The sequence below is a fragment of the Accipiter gentilis genome, chromosome 22 (genome assembly GCF_929443795.1).
Source record: "Accipiter gentilis chromosome 22, bAccGen1.1, whole genome shotgun sequence".
Taxonomy (NCBI): domain Eukaryota; kingdom Metazoa; phylum Chordata; class Aves; order Accipitriformes; family Accipitridae; genus Astur; species Astur gentilis.
Window position 1 is genome coordinate 26,158,773 of NC_064901.1, and position 21,110 is coordinate 26,179,882.

Below are 21,110 nucleotides of genomic sequence, written 5' to 3' on the forward strand. Positions count from 1 at the left end.
AACTGCCTAAATTAGCCCTTGATGAGGGTTGAGTATGCTATTAACTTGAGCAATAGCTACAAGGCAATAGAGTGGGAGGTTAATGGACCAAAAATGGTGAGTAGGGAAACCAGGCCTGTCTGGACTAAGCGAGTAAGATGGCTGATGAATTCTGCCTGGTGTGCATTTTGGCTAAAAAAAAAAAAAAAAAAAAAAAAAAAAACACACACCACCACAACCCCAAACCTCATGTCACTCAAAGAGGAAATTGTTATGCTAGCAGGAAAAATGACCAAAGGAAACACACTTCACTGTCACCACTGTCTCACCCTCATCATTTTTCCACCACAGCCTTTGCCCACTCCATCTGGAAGGGCTGCCTTAACCACGCTGGACTGAGCGGACCCTGGTGGCACTACCACGCTTACAGGATCTGAGAGGCTTAGTGACCTGGAATACAAAATTTCATGATCTAGGGCCTTCCTGTCTTTACTGGTTTAATTTTTTTTCCAATTAAACCTAACCTTCTTGATAAAAATACATGTGTCTGAGCCTAGAGGCAGACATTTAACAGTTACTTTAACTTGTTAGGGCTCAGAACCTGTGAAGAGTTCGTGCTACTTTGGCAGTCTTTTCCAGTTTGCAAACAATTGAAAAAACCAAACAACCCACAGACAGAACTGTCCTTGTTTCTCCTATTCTTTTTTCATTTCCTCTTGCCTGCAAGGAAGCAGAAAGAGATTCTGTAGCAGTAGTCACAGCTTGCGTTCACCCTCACTTGTATTTTTTTCCAAGCAGAACTGTTACTATTGCCACTTCTCATCCCCCCTAAAAGACTGCAGTTTTCTGATTTCAAAAAAATATACGTGACATTGTAAAAATGAATTTACCTTGCTATTTTATGATGGAGGAGGAGCACATAAAGACAGATATAGCATCATAAAGATACTCTTTCTGCTCAAAGCCTGGAGCCCTGCTTCACTGTCTAGGCTTTTGGCGATCACGTTCTTTGAAGCCCTTCATTCCACTGAAACAAGCATTCGGGTTTCACAGCTCTGAAAGGCTGGGTTTGGTTGAGGGTTTTTTTCCTCAGATAGAATAGGAAAATTTCTGAAATAGTGTGAGGAGACTGTGAAATATGATTTCCCTATTAGCTGCAGCCTACTCCCCATCCTGAAGATCCTAGCCGATAGATTCTATATGTCTGTTTTCTGGTGGCTTTTGTCCAGGAGACTTACCCCACTCAACAATGAAGGGGCCAACATGTAACAGAGCAGTGTTTTAGGAGCTGGGTAGTGACAGTTCTGTTAAAACAAACAAACAAACAAACAAACCCTCCCACATTCTCTCAGCTTATTAAAAGCAGAAGCAATAGCTTGCTAAAAACCCTGTAATGAACTGTCCAAAAATGTGAGTTTTCAGTTTCTTACCCCTCCCAGACAGACCCTGATTTCCATGAAATTCAGCTGATGAGTAACAAGCTGGGGGTGGCAGGGGGGAAGCAACAAGACAAACCTTACCTTATCTCACCTGATCTGCAAAGAAGATTGTTTTCTGCAGAGCCCTGACTCCTCTGCTGCAGACCAGTGTTGGTTACTTGCTCCTTGGGCTAACACTTGGGTTTCTTCATGACAAAGTCTTTTCTATAGGCAGGTGCCTGTCCTCATCCTTCTAGTTAAAAATCAGAAAGTGAATGAATATTTAAAATTTAACCCAGTGATCTGCTTTTTTTGTTTTGCTTCAGCTATGGCACCTGGACCTTTAAAAAAAAAAAAAAGGCAGGTACAGAGTGTGGGTTTGGATCCCCTGGAAATGGAAAGGGTTTAGGCTTTATAAGGGTAGATAGCACAATGATCTTGAAAGGTGAGTCAGTACTGTTGGGAAAGGGAAAGTCAGACCACCGAACACCGTGACAGAGATGAACGCCCACGGCAGATTCCTTGGTTCCTCGCACACTGCTTTCAGACAGCAGTGGAAGCCAGCGTGTGAATGCAAAGGAGCCATATTTTAACCTCTGCCTATTTCTGACTCTTACATATTCTCAGTCCAGCTGCAATAGTCTCAGATAAGGATAATAAAGTAATAATAAAGATAGTAGACTAAATAAAAAAATAAAAAGTACGTAATATAAACAAAAAAAATTAAATACATATTTAAAACAGTAAAAGTATGTAATATAATAATATTGCTATAGTGTATTGAGTATATACAAATATAATGTATAATATAAATAAATCATATATAAATATACAAAATATAAAGCTAAAAAATAATAAAAATCATAAACTCTAATGAGGAAAGTCTCAGTCCAGTCCAACTGCTTTTGAGCCAGAGCTGTGCATCCAACACCTTCACATGTCCTTATCAAAATCAGCAAGGGTAAAAGCAAGGGTAAGCCCTTTTGACTCATTTCTAACAGCTGCGGTAACATACCTTGTTGCAATAACAGAGCTGGGTGAGCATCAAAATGCAGTTAAAGGTACTGCACCTCAACTCTCTCTCTTAATTTAATCATGATTGGTGGTCAAGGCCTATTGCTCCTTGAAAATACAGCTGAACGGGGCACCAGCAGACCCCACGAAGCGGGGCTGATGCCCTTTGAAGAGGCCACCACAGGGGATGGAAGAAGGACGAGAGACCCACAGGCACGGGACGCCAGACCTCACCCTCTTGCTCAGTCAACGAAAAGCTTTTGTCAGGGTACTTAGTACCTTTACATCCATTGCGGTCTAGGATTCCTATCACAAAATTCAGTTAAACACCTGAAAGTCAATGAATGTGAACAAAAAGTCAGAGCATTGAGGTCTTTTCAGCAAGAAGGCATACTGGCCTGCACATCGGTGTAGCAAGCTCCTCGGGTTCACTTGCAACCTACAGTTATTGGTAACAGGGCAAGGACACCCAGCTCACGAACGGTTTTCTCCAGGATTAGACAGGACATAACCCACAAGACTATAAGCACAAACTAAACATTCGTCCAGTTGTTCACGCAGAAAGCATGGCTGCTTCTGAGAGAATCATCAGTGCTTCTATTCTTTTTTTTTTTTTTTTTTTTTTGCAGGGGGGAGCATTATTTTCAAACAAATGTATGGCTGTAGTCTTCCAAAGCACATTACCATTAAGATGTCCTGCCCTCAGTGCTTCTTGACCACTGTAATTCATACTGAACATCTCTCTCTTTGGAGGACTATTTACGCAAGCCTAATATAAGAACACCTAAAACTTCGCCGTCTTAAGAGATCCTTTTCTTGCAAGTCATTTCCAAAATTGAGAGGGTTTGATCCTTGCTTAATTTGTTGAAAGTTCACTTAATAGCCTCTCTTAATAGCCCAAAAAGATGATTTTCCTTTCCATTTAGGCCTCAAACTCCACGTAAGGTCTGATGCATGGAGTTTTTTAATTTGGTCTCAGCCTTTTGCTGTTTGGGTCCCATCATAACAACTCTCTATTTTCAACGCCGTGGGCCAGGCTTTCTTCTCGCGCTGCTTTTCCTACCTCTTCCCTGAGCTGGCACCCAGCAGAGAGACTTTTTTTTGTCTTGGCAGAATTTCTTTACTGAGTCAAGGCTTTCCACAGACAAAGCCACACGTTTCCTCCCCACCTCTTTCAACAAGTAGTGTTGTTTTGGTCTGGAAAAGAAAAGCCACGAACTCAGGCTTTGTTCTCATCACTTTTGATCCATCAGAAGGGCAACGTGGATGCACCTTCACACCTACGTTGTTAATCTCAGAGCACGCGGCAACATAAACATGTACAAAATCCAGCCTTCCCCCTATCCTTTGATCTCCCTGTACCCACCAAATCTGCGTCTCAGGCAGGGGGGGATGTTTATTCACCCAGACTTTCAGTTGATGGCTTTTTGCCAATTCATTTGCTTGTCCAGTTTCCCAGACACCGTTTCTCAGACCAGGACCCCAACACCACTACTGCGTGATGGTAAGGAGCACAGAAAGGAATGTCTCTGGACAAGCAATTCTGGTACAAAGCAAGATAGGAACAGGTTTTTTTCCCTTTGCAGTGTGACCTTCAACCCTTAGAGCTATCTATGCCTGTTGTTACAGTCTATTGATTGTCCTTCAGATATGCAAGCTGATCCGTTACAGTTCATTTAACCGTCCTATTTACTTGCTTCCCTTCGAGGTCACGAGATGAGATAAACTTGCATCCAGCTGCATGCTGAACCCCTGAAAGGCCAACGGATAGTTTTTCCACATAACAGAGTCCCCTGTTGTCCCGTGACCTAAATGATTGACGTCCACCACCCAAGGCTTTAATAGTGTTTCTCTCACAGGCGGCTTGCTAACACGGCTGGCAGTTTTTGCTATTATCTGTGTCTGAAGCAAAAGAAAATTCCAGCATTAATGGCAGGATGACATCAGTCCCACTTCCACAGGTGACTTACCCCTTCACTAAAGGCTGCCCTGCCTGTTTGTTAGATGCAAGCCCGCTTTGATGCTACAGAAGCCACATTTCAGCCAGCATTTTGACGCAATTGTATGTTTTACAAAGGGGCGATTGCAGGGCCCGCCGGTAGCATTTGAGACCCATGATTTCTCACAATTTAAAGGCACACCCAAAAGAACTGGACCGGCTTAGGTTTTCCACTTTGGACTTCACACACCCCTGCAGCTGGAGAAACTTTGCACGCTGGCAGCGAGCCCTGCGGGGCAGCCATGCACTTCTGTTCTTTGGTTTCCACCGGTTACATTAACAGACGCTTTGCTGGATAGAGCAGATCTGCAATATTGAAGTAAATGTGGCTTTATCAACTTCAGCAAGTTACCTATACTATTACCTGTACTATATACCTAGTAGTAGTCTCAGGAAGGTGGCGGATAGAAGACGGGTTGCAGGGATATCGGAGTATGGGCACGGCTACCACGAACCCAAAAGCTTCATCTCCTGCGTGCACACCCTGCTTTCACCACGAGCAGTGCCCGAGGCTGGTTTTGGGGTGCTGAGCACCTGGACCCCTTTCCAGCTTGGCCCAGGGGTTCTGCCCTCCTCCTCCCAAAAACACGTTTTCTGCAGCAATACCCTGTACACCCTCTCCAGCATTATTAACAAAATTAACTTACCCACTTTCAGAGCCACTCTGTATCTCTGGGCGCAGCTCCCGAGCTAGATGCACCGCAGTGTGCCAATGCACCCCCCGGTGAGGGATGCTGGCTGTCCCGAGAGGAAGGGTGGGCTGGTTTGCAGACAGGTAAAAGACAGGGCAAGCGACAAAGAACAAGTTTGCTTTCCTCCAAGACTTCCCAAAGCCCATTTGAGACTCCCCCGCTAAGGGCGACCCTAAATAAGCAATGCAGGAAGAACACATCTGCAAAGTGAATATCCACTCCCTCAAAGGCCTAATCCTGCTCCGCTTGCCTCTCCACAGCCCCTACGGATAAGAGGACCTGCTGCTGAATGCACCCTCGCTTATTTTATAAAAAGAGCCGAGCCTTCATAACCAGTGCCAAGTGAGAGGAGATGTGGGCAGGGGCCTGGTGCTGCCCTCTGAAGGCATCCCTGCCTCTGCAGGTCCATCAGCTCATCATGAGAATTTGTCGGAGGGACGACGAACTCTTTGGACAAGGGGACACACTCTTTGACAGGGGAATGACAAGACGGTGGCGGCTGCTTTTTGCCGCAGTGCCGTTAAGGATGAGCCACCGCTTTTAAGCAGGACTGTGGTTGCGGTGGGCAGCATGCCGCCAGTCTGCTGCTGGGCTTTCGGGGAAGAAAGGCGTCTAACGTTGAAGAGCCAGAAGAAAGACTGATGATATCCAGCACCAGGCTGAACAGAGGAGCTCAGAGGAGCTCCATCTGCACTACCAAATGCAGTGATGCTCAGCATGTAATGGCTGCCCACTTTCTTCTGAGAAAAAAACAACACTGAGGATGGGGAAAAATCACAAGAAATCCCCTCCTCTCTCCCTTCTCCAGCACTCACTCAAACTTGAGAACAAGAGTCATTCTGAATCCCTGAGATTCAAAGTCCCAAATCGGAGCTCCCCTCCCATCCCCACCAAAGGAAAAAAAAAAAGATTAGGGCAGGGTGTTTCTTGTAAATATAGTGCATATACCACTTAAGGGGGACTTTTCAAACGTACCGTCAGTCCCCTCCCACCCTCTCATCTCTTACATCCAACCACACAGCAAATAAATGATAATTCATTGGCCTGAGATGAGCCCAAAGAAAGACAGCAGGTTTAGTACTTGTAATAGTGAAGCTGTCCGTTAGAGATAGATACGCAGGAGACAAGGGACGACTTCTTGTTTCTGCTCCAAGAACCACTGATATATGTTAATCGACAAGCGTTTAGCAGGGAGTAAAAAAACCCAGTGGAAAAGAGGGCTTGCTTACCAATTATGGGTGTAAATCAGGCTAAGAGGCCTACAGGGTAGGTGATATATGGCACAGATTCTGTGGTTTCTTGCTGACATTTAATATATATAAATGCTGATACTTTCCAGGTAGTCCTGGTGCAGTACTGACTTGAACCCTGAGCATCTCTTAACTGGCGTGTCTGCTCTTTGAGGAGCCCAAGCAATTCTCACAGAACTCATGATTTCAGGTTATAAAAAAAAAAAAAGAGAAATAATAATTTTCAGTGATGATAGCAACTGCAGAGAACTCCTGGGTATGAGTCAATGTAGCTGTGTTCATAAATTTCAAGATCAGAAAAAACGATTCTGTGACTCCAATCTACTTTCCAATGTAACAGAGGTTGTTACTGCACAGTTGATAATAATTTTGACACACGAATTACAAATGAGCACTTGGCATAAGTGGGAGTTAGCTCTGAAGCCTAATGACAGACACTTCAAACAGCGACTCCCTCACTATCACTGCAATTTATAGTTACTGCAAAGCTGCTCTGTACTATGGTAAGAATTTAGGGTAGGTGAAACCCTTCAAGCCATTGTATTTTGGGGTGGGGTTTTAAGGAGTTTGCTTTCCTTTTGCTCATTGAAAAATCTGGTGACCAAACTATAATTAAGCCTCTACGCCACCTTCTGTTACACCAATTATCTGGGAAAAGACAGTCAGCCATTTCCTTTACCTGCATGTATTTCTTCTTCATTGCCCTCTCCTAAACATTCTCTTAGGGCAGCTCTCACTCGACCTGTAGAAGTGCTTGGGGCAGGATTCGTTCCCTGGAAGGGATAACTCACACATGGGGGAGACGTGAACTGGCACAACTATACAGCACTTGCTCTCCCAGGTGGGAATACTGGTTGGATATAACTAACAGGGGTACTCAAGGTATCTTCAGGTGCAAGTAATGGATGAAGGGCAACCAATTCACAGGTGAAAGTGGCAGCTGTTTTACCACATGAAATTTTGAGCACCATATTAACGAGAACATGCTGTTCCATTGCTGCTGAGCTGCTTTAAAAGCTGGCATTCTGTTTTGAAGCTTTTGTTTATTTAGTTAAGTGCTTGGTGCCCTCACCGGGAGCTGTTGGGATAGCAAGGGGGACAGTAAGCACTCCCCAAATGGGCACCTAAGTAACAAAATCCCATTTAAGCTGTTGTCGTGCTGCCAGATCTGCCTTCCACGTTGGAATATGTTGTGAATGAATGGGGATGACTAATTATCTCCTCTTTGCTCAGGCTGATACCAAGTACTAGCCACACTCTTCCCACGTTGATACCAAATAATAGCCACGCTCTTCCCATGTTGAATTACAAGGAAAATTTGTGGCAACTTTCCCACAGAGCTGGAGTGTTTGCGAGCAAGAAACAAGCCGACTGTGGGCTGAATTTCTGACTCGCATCCCCCTGGGAAACTCCCTGGGCACCGTGGGGCATCCATGCCAGGCTCAGCCTTGTTTTCTCGCCCGCTTTCCTGAGCTTTGCCAGCAGGCTGCCCTGTGTGGGAAGACCCATCCCACGCAGGGAAGAGGACAGCTGGGGAGACAGCCTGGCTCCCCACCTCTTTCTGGAGTTTCCACACCCGATTCGTGGCTCAACAGAAGGCACACATTTCTTTCAGGAGGTGGTGGTTTACCGCAAAGGGCAGGTTAGCGGGAGAAGATGCTCTCCCAGCTGCCTCCGCAGCCCACCGAAGATGTGCCACCCACCAAACGCCACGAGAGATTTCGCGGAGCTGTGGAAAGGAGCTCACTTTAACTTGTACAGCACCAATACTTAAAAATCACCCTTCTTCAGCCTTTCCTAAGTGTGAGAAAGACCCACAGAGGGTGCGAGTATGAGCGGGAGTGTCACGGCAGGGCCCTGCCTGCAGCCCTCTGCCCAGGCAGCATCTTTTGCTCTTAACACAGAACTTGCAATTCTGGCTCCGGCAACTCAGCGCAAGTCAGTATCGTCGACTTGGGCCGAGTTTCTGCACGGCTCAACTCCCCTTTCTTTCGCTGGAAACCTCCCACACGCAATTACGAGGTATGTGCCTGGCCCAGGAGCCCTGCTGTGGTTATGGGGAAGGAGCTAGGTTGGGAAGGCACAGGGAATCCAGTTAGGGAAACCAGCTACTCTGGGTCTACAGCAGAATGAAGCAGTTCACAGAAGCACGTACACCATAAACACCACAATTTGTCCCTCATTAGACACTCAGTTTCTGCTCTCTGGGACACCCAGGCTGCCTGTAAAAGCCAAGCTTTTTCAGTCTGTTGACTCAGGGTTGTAAGCATCAAAAGACCGTTCCTTCCAGGGGAACCCATTGCCATTTGGACCTAAAAAGAAAGGGCAATAGTCTACCTTAGTGACAATCCAAACCCTGCAGCGCTCCCCTTGCTGCCACCACCACCAGCACCAAGATCTACTGCATTTCTTCAGATAGAAAAAAACCCAAAAAATAAACCAGGTTGCTGCTTACCCAGCTGGGGACTGAAGAAGCTCTGCTCGCTGGCAATAAAAACATGCTGCTTGCCTGCGGGGGATATCAGGAAAAAGGCCAGTTGTACTATGAATAGGTTTCTGCTAAGGTCCCCTCAGTAAGTTTGTGACGGAACTGTACGAACACGGAGAATAAATCACTTACCTTAAGAAGAGGAGCAGAGTAAAAAGACAGATTTGGTGTGATGAGAAGGGACTCAATCTAGGCCATTATCCAGTTAGAAGGTAACAGACAGACTTTGGGAGGTGGCGAGATAAATCCCTTCTTCACATTCTGACAGCTCTTCCAGGAGGTTTTCTCAAGCGGGTGACCGTGAGGGTAGAAAAGACCTGCCCCGTGCCCTGTCGTGGCTGTGTGACACAGTGAGCGGCGAAGAAGCGTGACCCCAGACCAGAACCCCAGATCCAAAATGCAAGCGTTTCTCACGCCGTGGCTCTGGCCCATGGACAGGGTCTTTGCTCTTCACGTCCAGGGGACTGAGCCGGTGGAGGCTGAGCTCACCCTCAGTGGAGAGCAGCCCCTTGGTGCTGCCCGCCACGTCTGCCTCCACAGCCCTTCGGAGGGCAAGGCACGGCTTTCCGACCACTTCCAGTTTCCCCCCAGTCTGCCCGTATAAGGTATGGGCTTGCAGGGGCTTGTGCATCTCACATGCCTGTAAAAGTGGCGCTCACAACCCAGAGGCTCAGTGTGGTTTACAGAACGAGTTTTGTTTACTTCAGGTTAAAAAGTAAAGCCACCAGCTTTAATTCTCCCTAAGAACCAAAACAACTGGGGAAGTGCATGATTCAGAGTGGCTTGGTGCAAATTTTTGCAAAGTAACAGACACAAAATCAAAATAATTCAAATTATACATACATGTAAAACAAAAGAAATTCAAGTTAAAACCAGGACCGGATTCCTATTAGCCCTAGAGATGATCCAAGAATGTATCAGGAAATAAATAAATCATTCTAATTTTCACCATAAAAGAGGGCGCTGCTCACTAATTCAAATGGTTTGGATATTTACAGAAGACAAATGTGTTGGAGAAGAAATAGAAGGAAGAAAAGCATTCATAAGAGCGAACTGAAATGCTGCAGGGTGATGGCTTCCCCACATACACCACTGTGACTAAGAGAAGCCTTTAAATCACTGCAAGGGGCCAAAAAACTTCTTCTTGAGCAGGATGCCATCACCTGCCCCATGCTGGAGGGACCATTCCAAGGTGACACCAGCACAGTCTACTAGGTTTAGCTGCCACCACAGAGGTCCCGAAGCTCTACCCATGGCCACCCTGGGGCAGACGACAACAAATAAGTTGGCCTGGTCAGTCCAATTTATGACTAGGAGGGCAATTTGTCCTAGAATCCAACTGAAGGGAAGACTGCTTAAAGCCACATCTTCCCGGCCTCCACTGGACCGTGCGTGCTCCGAGGAGGAGGCAGCCAGCACAACTAAGTCTCTGTTCTTCAACACGTAAGCACAGCTGGTGATCAAAGCACTTGGCATTTCCACAAAGGCCAACAGCTAGGGTGCCTTAGGTGACTGCAAGAAAAAGCAGGGCCTTTCAAGTATCTCTTTCAACATTTGCAAACACCAGGAGACAAAGCAACACCCTCGTTTGCAAAGGCAGTGTGACTTGTGCTCATTACTGGTATTGCTGACGCTTTGTTACCAAATAATAATCTGCTTTCTTTTTGCTGCACAGGCTAAGGCCAAATCCTGACAGGCCAGAGCTGTACTTTCAGTGCAGCCAGTGGAGCAGAAGATGCTTAATGCCCAACAGAAGCAGGGCAAATTCTGCAGTTAATGTCATAGCATGCAAAAAACATCCTGAAGGGCCATCCTAACCTTCTGTTTCCTTGTCAAGACACATTTATTTACAGTCAGTAACCATAGGGACTAGACTCGAGTGGCAGTGGTGTTACATCCTTATTTTTAATGGGATTTGACATTTAAGGCAGCATTTCAGTTCACCTCTAAGCCTGTAATTACACTTGCAAATCTGCTTAGCAAGACATCAGCAGAGTATCCCAGGGGACTGTTCGAACAGATTGGTTCTGTTCCCATAGAAGCAGCATTTGAGTACCAAGTGATGCTACAAAGCAGACACTGCGGACTGCAGTGCCTGACACAGGCGCTTGCAAACTGGACCCGCTCCTAATCTTCAAAATAAAACCAAAAACAAAGACTGCAAAGAGCCCTCGCTTTATCTTAAAAGCAACACTGCACTAAGTCAGATACCACTGGAGGTCAGGAGCACTTCACGAATACACGACCGAGACAGGACTCCTTTCTACACCCTGCTGGTTACCTTTGGCCTCATGAAATCTGCAAGTGCTAAAAGTACCAGAGCAGCCCAAGGGTGAAATCCTGTTTGTCACCTTCTGATCTGGAATCATGATGGCCCAGCGCTCAGAAGCACTTTTATGTGTCCCGCACAAGTGCAGACTCTGCCCAGTGTCTCCTTCCAAAAGGAATCCATTTAGATGTCTCCTTTCATTGTAGCCCTACGACCACCGAAATTTTGAGAGCAAGTTGATGCCAAAGGCCGGGATGCTCAGGATTATATTTTACCCCCAATTTACACACCCACCCCTCCTTTGTACCCAGTTTACACCACTACCTCCAATGATATGACTGGAACCAAATGAAGTACATATGAAGTACTCAACTGGGACTCCCCACGTATGCTCAGTTCTCTTCAGGTCTGGGGAAAAAAGGGGGCTGATTTGTTCAGATTTGGACTTTTCATCCATGCCCATGGGAGGCAAAGTGAAGGATCTCCTTCTCTCACAAGCCACCTAAGCAGATCGTTCCGCACGATGCAAATGGTTTCATCCCTGAGCTCAACTTTAAAAGAGAAAACTGCAGTCCTCGGCCATCACTACCCTAGCACCAGAAGCAAAGCGAACATTTAGTTCAAAGCTCTCTGCTGCAGGAACAAAGAGCAAACAAGCAGCACAAAGCTGGGAAAGAGGGAGAAAAGCAGAAAGAGGCTAATTTGTATCACGCCAAAGAAACAGAAGGAAACCTGAGGCCAAAGGGTTTGGACTGGTAGCGGCAGAAAGCTCACAGAAGGCAGACTGCGCTGTTCAACAGCAAAACCTTTGCAGCCCTCAGTGCTCATTTGGGAGCAGCCTGGTACCTCCATCAACAGTGATCGCAGACAGGCAAGAAAAACAAATCTAGAGAGCATTCCCAAAGTGACATAAGATCCCTCAAGGCCATTTCAATGACACAAGCAAAACTCGAATTTTTCTCTTTTTTTCCCCGGCGTGGAAGACACAACGCTTTGTTCAGCTTAGCGCATGCAGTTCTCCTCTCGGCGAGACTTCTAGCTGACTGATGTGCAGTTCAGCTCTGCAGGGTCCTGCCTACCTGCCACCATGACTCCCTCTGGCCCATCGGCAATACTGGGCTCACTGGAGCACTGCCTGTGGCTAAAACTGGGCTGCAGGAGGAGGCATTTGTCAGTACTGTCCGACTCCTCAATCACCATCCCTGTGTGCATCATGGAGGCCATCGCCAGGAGCTGGATATCCGAGTGAGCGTTGGCAACGGTGTGCCGACGGATGCTACCACATTTCTCCAGGTAAGCCTCACCCTCCTGCTCTGTCAGTGGGGTCAGGGCCATCTCGCTGGGCTGCCGGCTCGTCACCGCATGAGATGAATAATTCAGTCCACCGGTCTTGGGACGGGATCTGGAGTACCGTCTCTCTGGAAGAGAAAAAGGAAGCAGGAACGGTCAGTAGGGCACAGGCAAAGCATCGCCCAAACTGTTAGGCTGGCCTCAGTGTGCAGCTGCAGAGCATCCCACCTCTTTAGCACTGGGGACCAGTCAGGTGCTCATTAGTTCATCCTATGGAGGAACAGTTAGGAGATGCCTCCCATCCTGCTGTAAGGCAACAGTGCTGCTGCCTGCGAGATAAGTGAGCCAAAAAGTAAGGAGCGCAGCAAAGGGACTTTCTTCAGCATCTTGGTGGTCTCCTCTCTTACCCAGGGAGGTGAGGACTGAGTAGGAGCTCTCGCATCCAGGTTCACTGAAGTCAGAGACGCTGAAGTGGTACGAGTCCCCAAAGAAACATTCAGTGAGGACCTGAGTTGCCATCCCTTCCTCTGGAAAATGTCTCTCAGGAGATGCTCTTAGCTGGTGTCAATATGAAATTCCTGATGCTTACATTGCGCTACCTCTCCAGCTGCCTAGGGAAAGGCGGTTCTGCCAGCATTAATTAAGCCACTGTATTTTTTTAAAGATTATGAAGGAAAAAAGAACATTCCATCCACTTTAAAACACATCTGGTTTGGGGGCTAGACACTGAGAACACCTCGCGGAGCACAGCAACAGCCCGCAACAGCCCAGGGGGAAAGGCGCAGAAGAGGAAGACAGTACTTGGGGAGCACGGGTGAAGGGTCTGCCATCTGCCCGGCAAAAACATTAAGGGGGAAAAACACCTGGTTTAAAACTCAAACCCAAGGCGCAGTCCCCAGCCCCGTATCATGAAGCACCATTTCAATTCTGACACTGAAAGCTTTAAGAAAAGCAGGGGGCTGAGTTTGTGCCTTGGCTCGCTGTAATTCACTCCCCCAGGAGGTTGAAGCAGACAGTATTATTTTCACCTGCTGTCTTCCACCGCCATGCAGCATTGCCATGTGGTATTAAACACCTCATGTGGGCTATCTGTCCCCGAAGCAGCTGATAAAGCTATTCCCTACCCATCTCCCCGTTTCTCACCAGCTTCCTTGAAGCGCAGGGTCTCATTTCATAAAGTCAGAAGCCTTTATACCTTATAAAATGCTTCCACCAACACTGCAGAGCATAAGAGAGAGAGTGACAAAATGCAAAGCAAAGCACTTGTCACTGAAGGTTATAATAGAGTTTTGGAAGCTTGCATCAGAAAGAAAAGCAGAAAACAAACTCTATATTCTTGCAGGGAGGAACAGGTGAGCAGCCAAAACTCCACCACTGGCAGCAGCCAAGCTATGACAACACTTCACCTCACTGCTGTCAGTAATATATTCATTCAAAATGATTCATTTTGTGCTTAAGAGTATGTGCAAATAATTTTTGAGGCCAGTTAGAGTAAATACACTCTTTAGGTGTCATCTGCAGCTCAAGCCACAGCAAGCTGTAGTGTTGGAGGGCATTGGGACCTCACTCTTTTGAGGAAAAATATCCACAGATTATTGTTGTGCAACAGAATTAAAATCCTTTATAATGAGAATCAGGTAAAAATTAGGTTAAACACTGAACATTCATTTATCACTTTACTTTTCCCCCTTTACCTTCTTGGCCACAAAAGATGGTCTCTTAAGGGATTTGTCATACATAGTTTAACTAGAAACATTATTTCTATTTTGGTGCATTATGGCCAGGAACATAAACTGGGAGGAGTTTTTAAGGGATTTTTTGCAAGCAAACTCAAATCAGCAGTGATGTGAGGTTTAATACATGGGCGGAATAGGTTGAATGTTTTATCTTCTTCCCTATTCCACATTTAAAAACTCTTTCTTATACGACTGGATCCCTTCAGCATAGTCCATCCTTACAATGCAGGTTACGGCTAATTTACATGGGCAAAGCAAGAAGGGTGGTAAGAGAAGAGCAGGTAGGGACGCTGCCCACTACAAATCCCCCCTGTGAGCTGTCCTGTCCCCTCACACCTATCCCTGCTGCATTCCTCTCACTTTAAATCTCACTTTAAAGTTTAACATACAGCAGCCTTGCAGGCTGAAGCATTATGTGTATTCACAGCTGTGATCGGACACCTTCAGTCACATTTCTCAACACTCATTTATCTTGAAGGCTCCAGTCCAGAGGGCAGTTTGGCCTCCACAGCATCCATTGAGAATGCAAACATACTCAAAGCCCAACAGTGCGTTTCCAAAAACCTACTACAGAGAACCTACTGGGCTTCATCATCATTACAGACTGCCCAGTGAGAGAAGAAACTGGTTCTGAGAAGGCAAAAAAGGTGACAAAGAGGGAGAGAGGAAGAGAAAGAGAGGAAGAGAAAGAAGGATGATTAGAAGTGGCAGTTACAGAAAAAAAAAGAAAAAAAAACCACCACGACAGCAGCGCTTTGAAAATACCAAGGTTATTTGCAGAAAAGTGCTGCTCGGCTGTCAATGTCATGCAATGCAAACACAAGTTCTTTCTTTCTTTCCACTCAGCACAGGGTGGAGCAGGGGCAAAAGGCCACCTTGGAAATACACACAAACAAATGACAGCTAAAATCAAAGTAAATACAACGATTTTAAGGCACATAAACTTTACAAGGCCAGTTTGTGTTAATTATTTTTTTTTTTTTAATGACACTAATGCCTTGCTCAGTTGGCAGCAATCCAGGATGGCTAGGAACTTCAGTACAGGTCAGGCAGCTACCTTTCAAACTATCCCAGCAGCATGAAGATGTCCATAAACATAAAACCAATCAAATTTGCCAAAGCTCAACTTTTACAGGGAATATGGTCTAGATTTAGCCTCAGGATCAGGTCTGCAAATCAATGCTGAACTATGTCACCATGTTCACTTGCATAAAAGATATTTAATTGCCCAACAACCACAAGAACAAAAACCCTGAGCCATAATTTGCCTGAAGTGATGCCGTGAGTTTGTTACAGGCACAGATTGTCTTTTGGCCTGTGCTGCTAAGGTGTAGGACAAGACAGGTTGTGTGTCTCCAGCTTGCTACAATTTGCATCAGAGCAAAGGGTAAAGCTTATAAAAACAGAGGGAAACTGGAGCTTTCTTCACTTGTTCTAGTTAAATCTTCTTGACTATCAAACCAGTATCGTTACGCCCATTTCTTAGTTAGCCAATCTCTTCTGGCTGGTTACATGTGTAAGCAGAGCTCCTGAATCATGTGTGGAGAAATTTTCCACTACAAGCATCCCCTTCCTGAAGTGAAGTGCCAGTTCTCTCACCTAGACACATCTACCCACATTTAAACACAGATTTTTTTTTTTTTAATTTTATTTTTTTTTTTAAACAGAGTCCTTGGATGGAAGGAAGACTCCATGCAAAAACCCCTGTAATCCCTCAGAATGAGCCACTAACAGTTTTGCTGTTTGCAAAGGCTGGCTGATGCAGCAGCGAGCATGGGAATGTAGCCAGCCAAAGCCAGCGAGGAAGCAGGGACAGAGAGTAGGCAGCAAAGGACCAGGCACAGTCTCTCACCAGGGTGAGTGCAGTACGTCAGGCATGGACCACAGAGTTTTAAAATCTCCAGCGAGAGGGGAGACTTTGCACATGTGTGCATGTGCAGTGCTGGTGGGCAGTCATAGTTCACTTGGTGATGGAAAATAAAAAGCCCAACACAAAAATCGACATTCAGAAACATATTAATCAGGACCTTCTTGAGAGTGTTTTAGCCCTTGTTTTCTGTCTCTCATGGAGTCATGCACTGCCTCCTTGTCTAGCACAGAACTGCACTGCCTCACATTAACGACCTGTGTACCCCAAAAGAGCTTCTGTACAATGCACATGTCTTACCATGCAAGCAGGTGCTACCAGAGAAGCTGTGATCCTCGCACAAACCCAAGTACGGTGATACCACCTGCTTGACCAGTTCTTCCAGCTGTAGGTACCCCTCACTGGGGCCAGTAGGCTCATGAACACTCTGAAATTCAAACATAAAAAGTCAGCATTAACCTTACATAGTTCTGAGCAAGGTTTTTGAGTAAAGCCTGGGGTCTGTCAAATATCTCCGCACTGGAATATCCCAACCATATCGGCAGACCATTTGGAGGAGCACAGCTGATAAGCCCGAATGGAGGTTTGGGTCCCATTCAGTTCAACCTCCTTGTTTAAGCCATAGCCATAACCCTATGGACATTGAGCAGCTAGCTGTCTTTTATCTGACCAAGGGATAGGAAGGTACAAAGTATGCTCCCACTGAGGATTGGCAAGTGTAACTACAGCAATATAATTACAGCAGGGCAGTTCTACCAGGAAATGCCTCTTTGTAGAAAAACCTTAACACACCTCGGGCAAAGCACTGCTCTTTTCCTAGGCAGGACTGCAAGAAAAGTACTCTCTGTAGTTCAGCTTACAGCTGTGAAGATGGTAGATAACACTAACCAATTTAACAGTAATTTCAGAAACCTTTCAGACTTGGCTTCCTGCAAAGCCTCGATAAGCTTTTCTTTCTCAAATACGTCGCTTTGAGACCCTCTTTGCCCTCAAGATTCTTTTATTAAAATATTTCAGGGAAATTGAGCTAGCACCTTCGTATCTCCTGGTATTAGAGTCTGGGTCACCGTGAACATCAGAACAGCGAGAACTCATACAGAAATACCAGCTTAGCCACTTCACAATTTTGATTGTACTTCAGAAAGTTTCACACCCCAGCACTCATTATAAGGTATATTGGAGAAGAAATAAAAGTGAGAGGAACGCCAACAGCCACCTGTAATATGGTATTTTGCAGGACTGTCAGGCTGGGTGATATAAAAAGGTAAAACAGCTGGTATACTTGGCTGTATTTGGCATACTTGGAAAATGCTCTCTTGAGGTCTTGCTAAAGAGGTTAGCCCTCACAAAAGGTCTGGGTCTCTTGGGAGAGGCCTTTGGAAGGTGTATAGCATGTTGCCTGCTGCCAAAATGTATTCCTTCTCTTACGGGCACTGCTCAGCACCCCAGCCAGCCAAGGGGCCGTGTCGGGCAGTCAGCAACCACAGCTCGTTCAAATTCCACAGTCAGCTGTGATGGAGACTCGCCCTGTCTTGCAAAGCTGACAAACCAGGAGAACTAGGGCACAAAGAGGCATTCAGAGAAGGTGGGAGATGAAACTTTATGTGAAAAAAAGAGTCCTGAGGCTGTTCTTAGCTGGGGAAGAGAGGTACCAAGAAAAATACGAACACCAAAGAGCAGAACCCGGCCCTTTCACAGCAACATCCTTACCCGTTCCCAGGAAAGCTCAGGGCATTCAAAATTCAGCTCTCATTTCTACATTTACCACTTCCAAATAAGCAGATATTACCTCCCCTTCAACACACCCTCTACCCTCCCCACTCTCCTTTCCAGGGATCATATTTGCTCCGTGAGGTCGAGATACCCAAGTAGAGTCAGACAAAGAAGAGCAGAGGGTCCCCACCTGAAGAATTAACAACATCTGGACGATGGAAGCTGGGAGCTTTGTCTGGACCAGAGGAAGAACTTCTTCCAACTTTACTTTTAGCAAGACCAAGTCTCTGAAGCCAAGAAGAGCAATCTGACGGATAGTCAACTCCTGACCCTTAAAAAACACAGAAGGCAAAATCCAAGAGTTGGTAAAGGGACATGTGAGCGTCACACCAACACATGTATGCACACGGACAGAAAGGGTCTATCCTGCCCACTGCTGCTGTGGCAAAGCACCCCCCAGCTGCTCAGGTTGAGGATTCATGATACTCTTTGGTTGCTTCCCTCTCAGTCTCTGTCCAACACAAATTCTGAAATGAGTAACACCTCATCCGAAGCACCACTAGGTTTGGAGTGAAGCCAAAGATGAGCCTGTATTTCACCAAAAGGCTATGTATTCATGAAACCCAACTGCCATCCAATTTGGTTACAAGCATCCAAAGCCCAGGATGGACGCAGCTCATGCTTTTGTCACTTGGAGCTGAGAAACCCGAGAAGGTTTGGTAGGGAAGGAGGTTGGCACAGAGTATTCCTTAACTAAGCCTACCTCTGGTCTGTGTTAGATCCTCTTTTTGCTCTATGTTTGTACTTTAGACCTTGCCGATACGACAAAAATCCACAATTCAGTTTATTAGGGATTTTAGAATTTAGGCTAGAGCGAAGCTAGTGAGACTGCTTGTACCAAATACCATTTAAAAAGCAACAGCTTTGATTTCCACCACAAGGCGCTCTGTGTCCTCCCAGTTACTTTTTTACATCAACAACACAAGTGAGCAGGCTTAACAGATGAATATGTTGTAATATTTCTCAGCATATCTAAACACAGTTGGACTCCATTTGGCATTCTGGTGTTACTGCCTTTCCCTCTGCTATGCTTAACGTCTGCGCGACTTTCTCTTGCCCCACTGCAGCTTAACAGCAGAAATTTTCCTCCCAGCCCTGCCCAGCACTTTCCAGCCTGAAGTTTCCCTTGTTCTTCCCAGAAAGTTAATCTCTGCCTCACAGTCTGTTTGGGAACTATTTTATGGTCTCCATAACACACTCAACATGGCAAATATTTAGTTGGAAGGAATTACCAGCAGTTAATCATTAATTCATAATGGGTTTAATGTCATAATTAACAGCATCATCAATATGTAACTATGAATTAAAGCCAATAATCTGGAGGTTAGCTTGGCCATAATAAAAGCACTTTGCTGTTTTAAATCATCACTGTGTTTTTAGAAACATGGAGGTGTAGAAAAGACTGGTACATATCTCTGAACTATATTTCAGCAGCTGCACACTTTTTATTTATATCATGAAGTTTAGTCCCATTAACTTCATACCCCATTTCAAAATGCAAACATGTTGCTGTGCCAAACAAAACAAGATTTGCTATTCTTTTTCCACACCAAGTAGTTACATCAACAGCTGCAACTATGCAAAAGCCAGTGACCTGTTTACATGGTTTCCCTCTGTACAGCAATTTAACCAACTTGGCTGCTTAAAGGTCATATTTCTGCAACAGCTACAAGCCTCGGGTTTAAACTTAGCCGAGATAGGAAGTTATTTCTACTTACTACCTTTGGTAACATACGCTCACACATTTGGCTGACTTACTTTCATTCTGAATGGGCAGTTGCTGGGATCACAGAAGAGCCCAACTAAATAATCACGTTGACATTTGCAGCAAAGGATGGGGAACCACCAACAAATTGACTTTCCCATCTACCAGGGTAGCACATGAGGAACTGCGGCTTGGTGAAAGAGACTTGCTATGTAAGCTGTCTTCACATGTGGTGACACACTGTATAAATAGGTATATACAGTTCCTATTTGTAGGAAGAGCCCAATCTTGTTATTAGGGCACTGGCCTGGGATAAGAGCAATTTCTTATTTCTTGCTGAACCAGCAACTCTCTCTGTTGTAGCCTAGAGCAGCTTACTCAGAGTCAAATTCTTGGATGCATTTAGGCGGTTTAAATCCATACATTTGTGTAGGACTTAGGGGACTGCAAGGCTTTAAATACAAGTCTGTTACCTTTCAGTTCCTCATCTGTAAAATGGCAATACTTCCCTAATGTCACAGCTTCTATGAAATATTTTTGAGTGACTCAGATATTGTGACAAGACAAATACAGTAAGAAAGTTATGCTTTCAAAGAATCTCGACATCCCATAGTCACACTTTTACCACTAGCACCAGGTTACTTCCAAAAGCTGCACCCACTGTGCTGTAACTTTTGTTCAGTTTCTCATTAGAGACATTTAAAAGCAGGGGAGCAGATTTTTCTGGTAAGTGGCAGAATTATTAGGACCAGTGGGTATGACACACAGTTAGCTCAGCTGTTTCCACAGTGCACAGACAGCTGCAGTGCAGACAAACCCCTGCTTAAATAGACTAGGTCACTTCCTGACTATTAGTTGCAAAAGGAGAGAAAGGGAGGATATTATAATTAATTGCGCAGTTTTACCTGCCAAACACCTACCTTAAAGCATCTGCAGCAAGGAAAGAATAAAAATAAACACAGTAGAAAGGTTAGTGTCTGTCTTTACAGAAGTCCTTTCTCTTTTAGGAAAGGCCAACTTTAACAGGATTAGAGGAAGAGTGCAACCTTTGAGCTTTACCTGCTGCCTTTGAAACAATACAAAGGAAAAAAAATTTAAAAGGCTCTAGAAAGCAAGTCCTGTGGAAGAGGCAAAAGTCAAGAGGAGGAGGCTTGCATTTCCAAGAATGTCAGTCTCCTCATGAGGTACATTTATTTTTTTTCTCTGATGGAAGAGAAGATCAAAATAGGCTGGGGAGGTAATTAGACTGCTCATATGGAAAGCCTGACTAAAACTACCTTAAAAAATGATACAGCTCGACACTTCTGATGGGATACTCAGCTTCCAAAACACCCAATATCAACAGGTCTTACATAAAGTTGTTCATTCATCCTCTACCCATAGATTTACTTGTCCCCTTATTAAAGCTTCAAAAAACCCAACAGAGGATTTTCCAAAGGCACAACTGGGACATAAGCCCTCCAAAAGTAGTTAGGACTAGTTAAACAGACTTTCTCCTGATCTAGTCCTCAGATTTGTCCCTCTAAAGACAAGTTGCTGGTGTTGTCATCTGCACCAACAGTCCCAACAGTTTAAAAACGGGAGAACTGTAAATAAAAATGGCCCAGAGCTTGTCTAGACAAGGTATAGT

General features: G+C 45.3%; 1 protein-coding gene across 2 annotated transcripts in view; it reads right to left on the reverse strand.

The window, feature by feature from the left end:
• Positions 1–9,499: 9,499 nt before the first annotated feature.
• PRR5L (proline rich 5 like) overlaps positions 9,500–21,110 on the reverse strand; it is a 43,728-nt gene continuing 32,117 nt past the window's right edge. For both annotated transcript variants that reach the window (XM_049825975.1, XM_049825976.1), the window contains 3 exons: positions 17,906–18,046; positions 16,303–16,429; positions 9,500–12,527 (listed from right to left, as the gene is read on the reverse strand). In XM_049825975.1, coding sequence (XP_049681932.1) covers positions 12,145–12,527; positions 16,303–16,429; positions 17,906–18,046 — 651 coding nt within the window. In that variant the 3' untranslated portion in view covers positions 9,500–12,144. The remainder of the gene's footprint in view (positions 12,528–16,302; positions 16,430–17,905; positions 18,047–21,110) is intronic.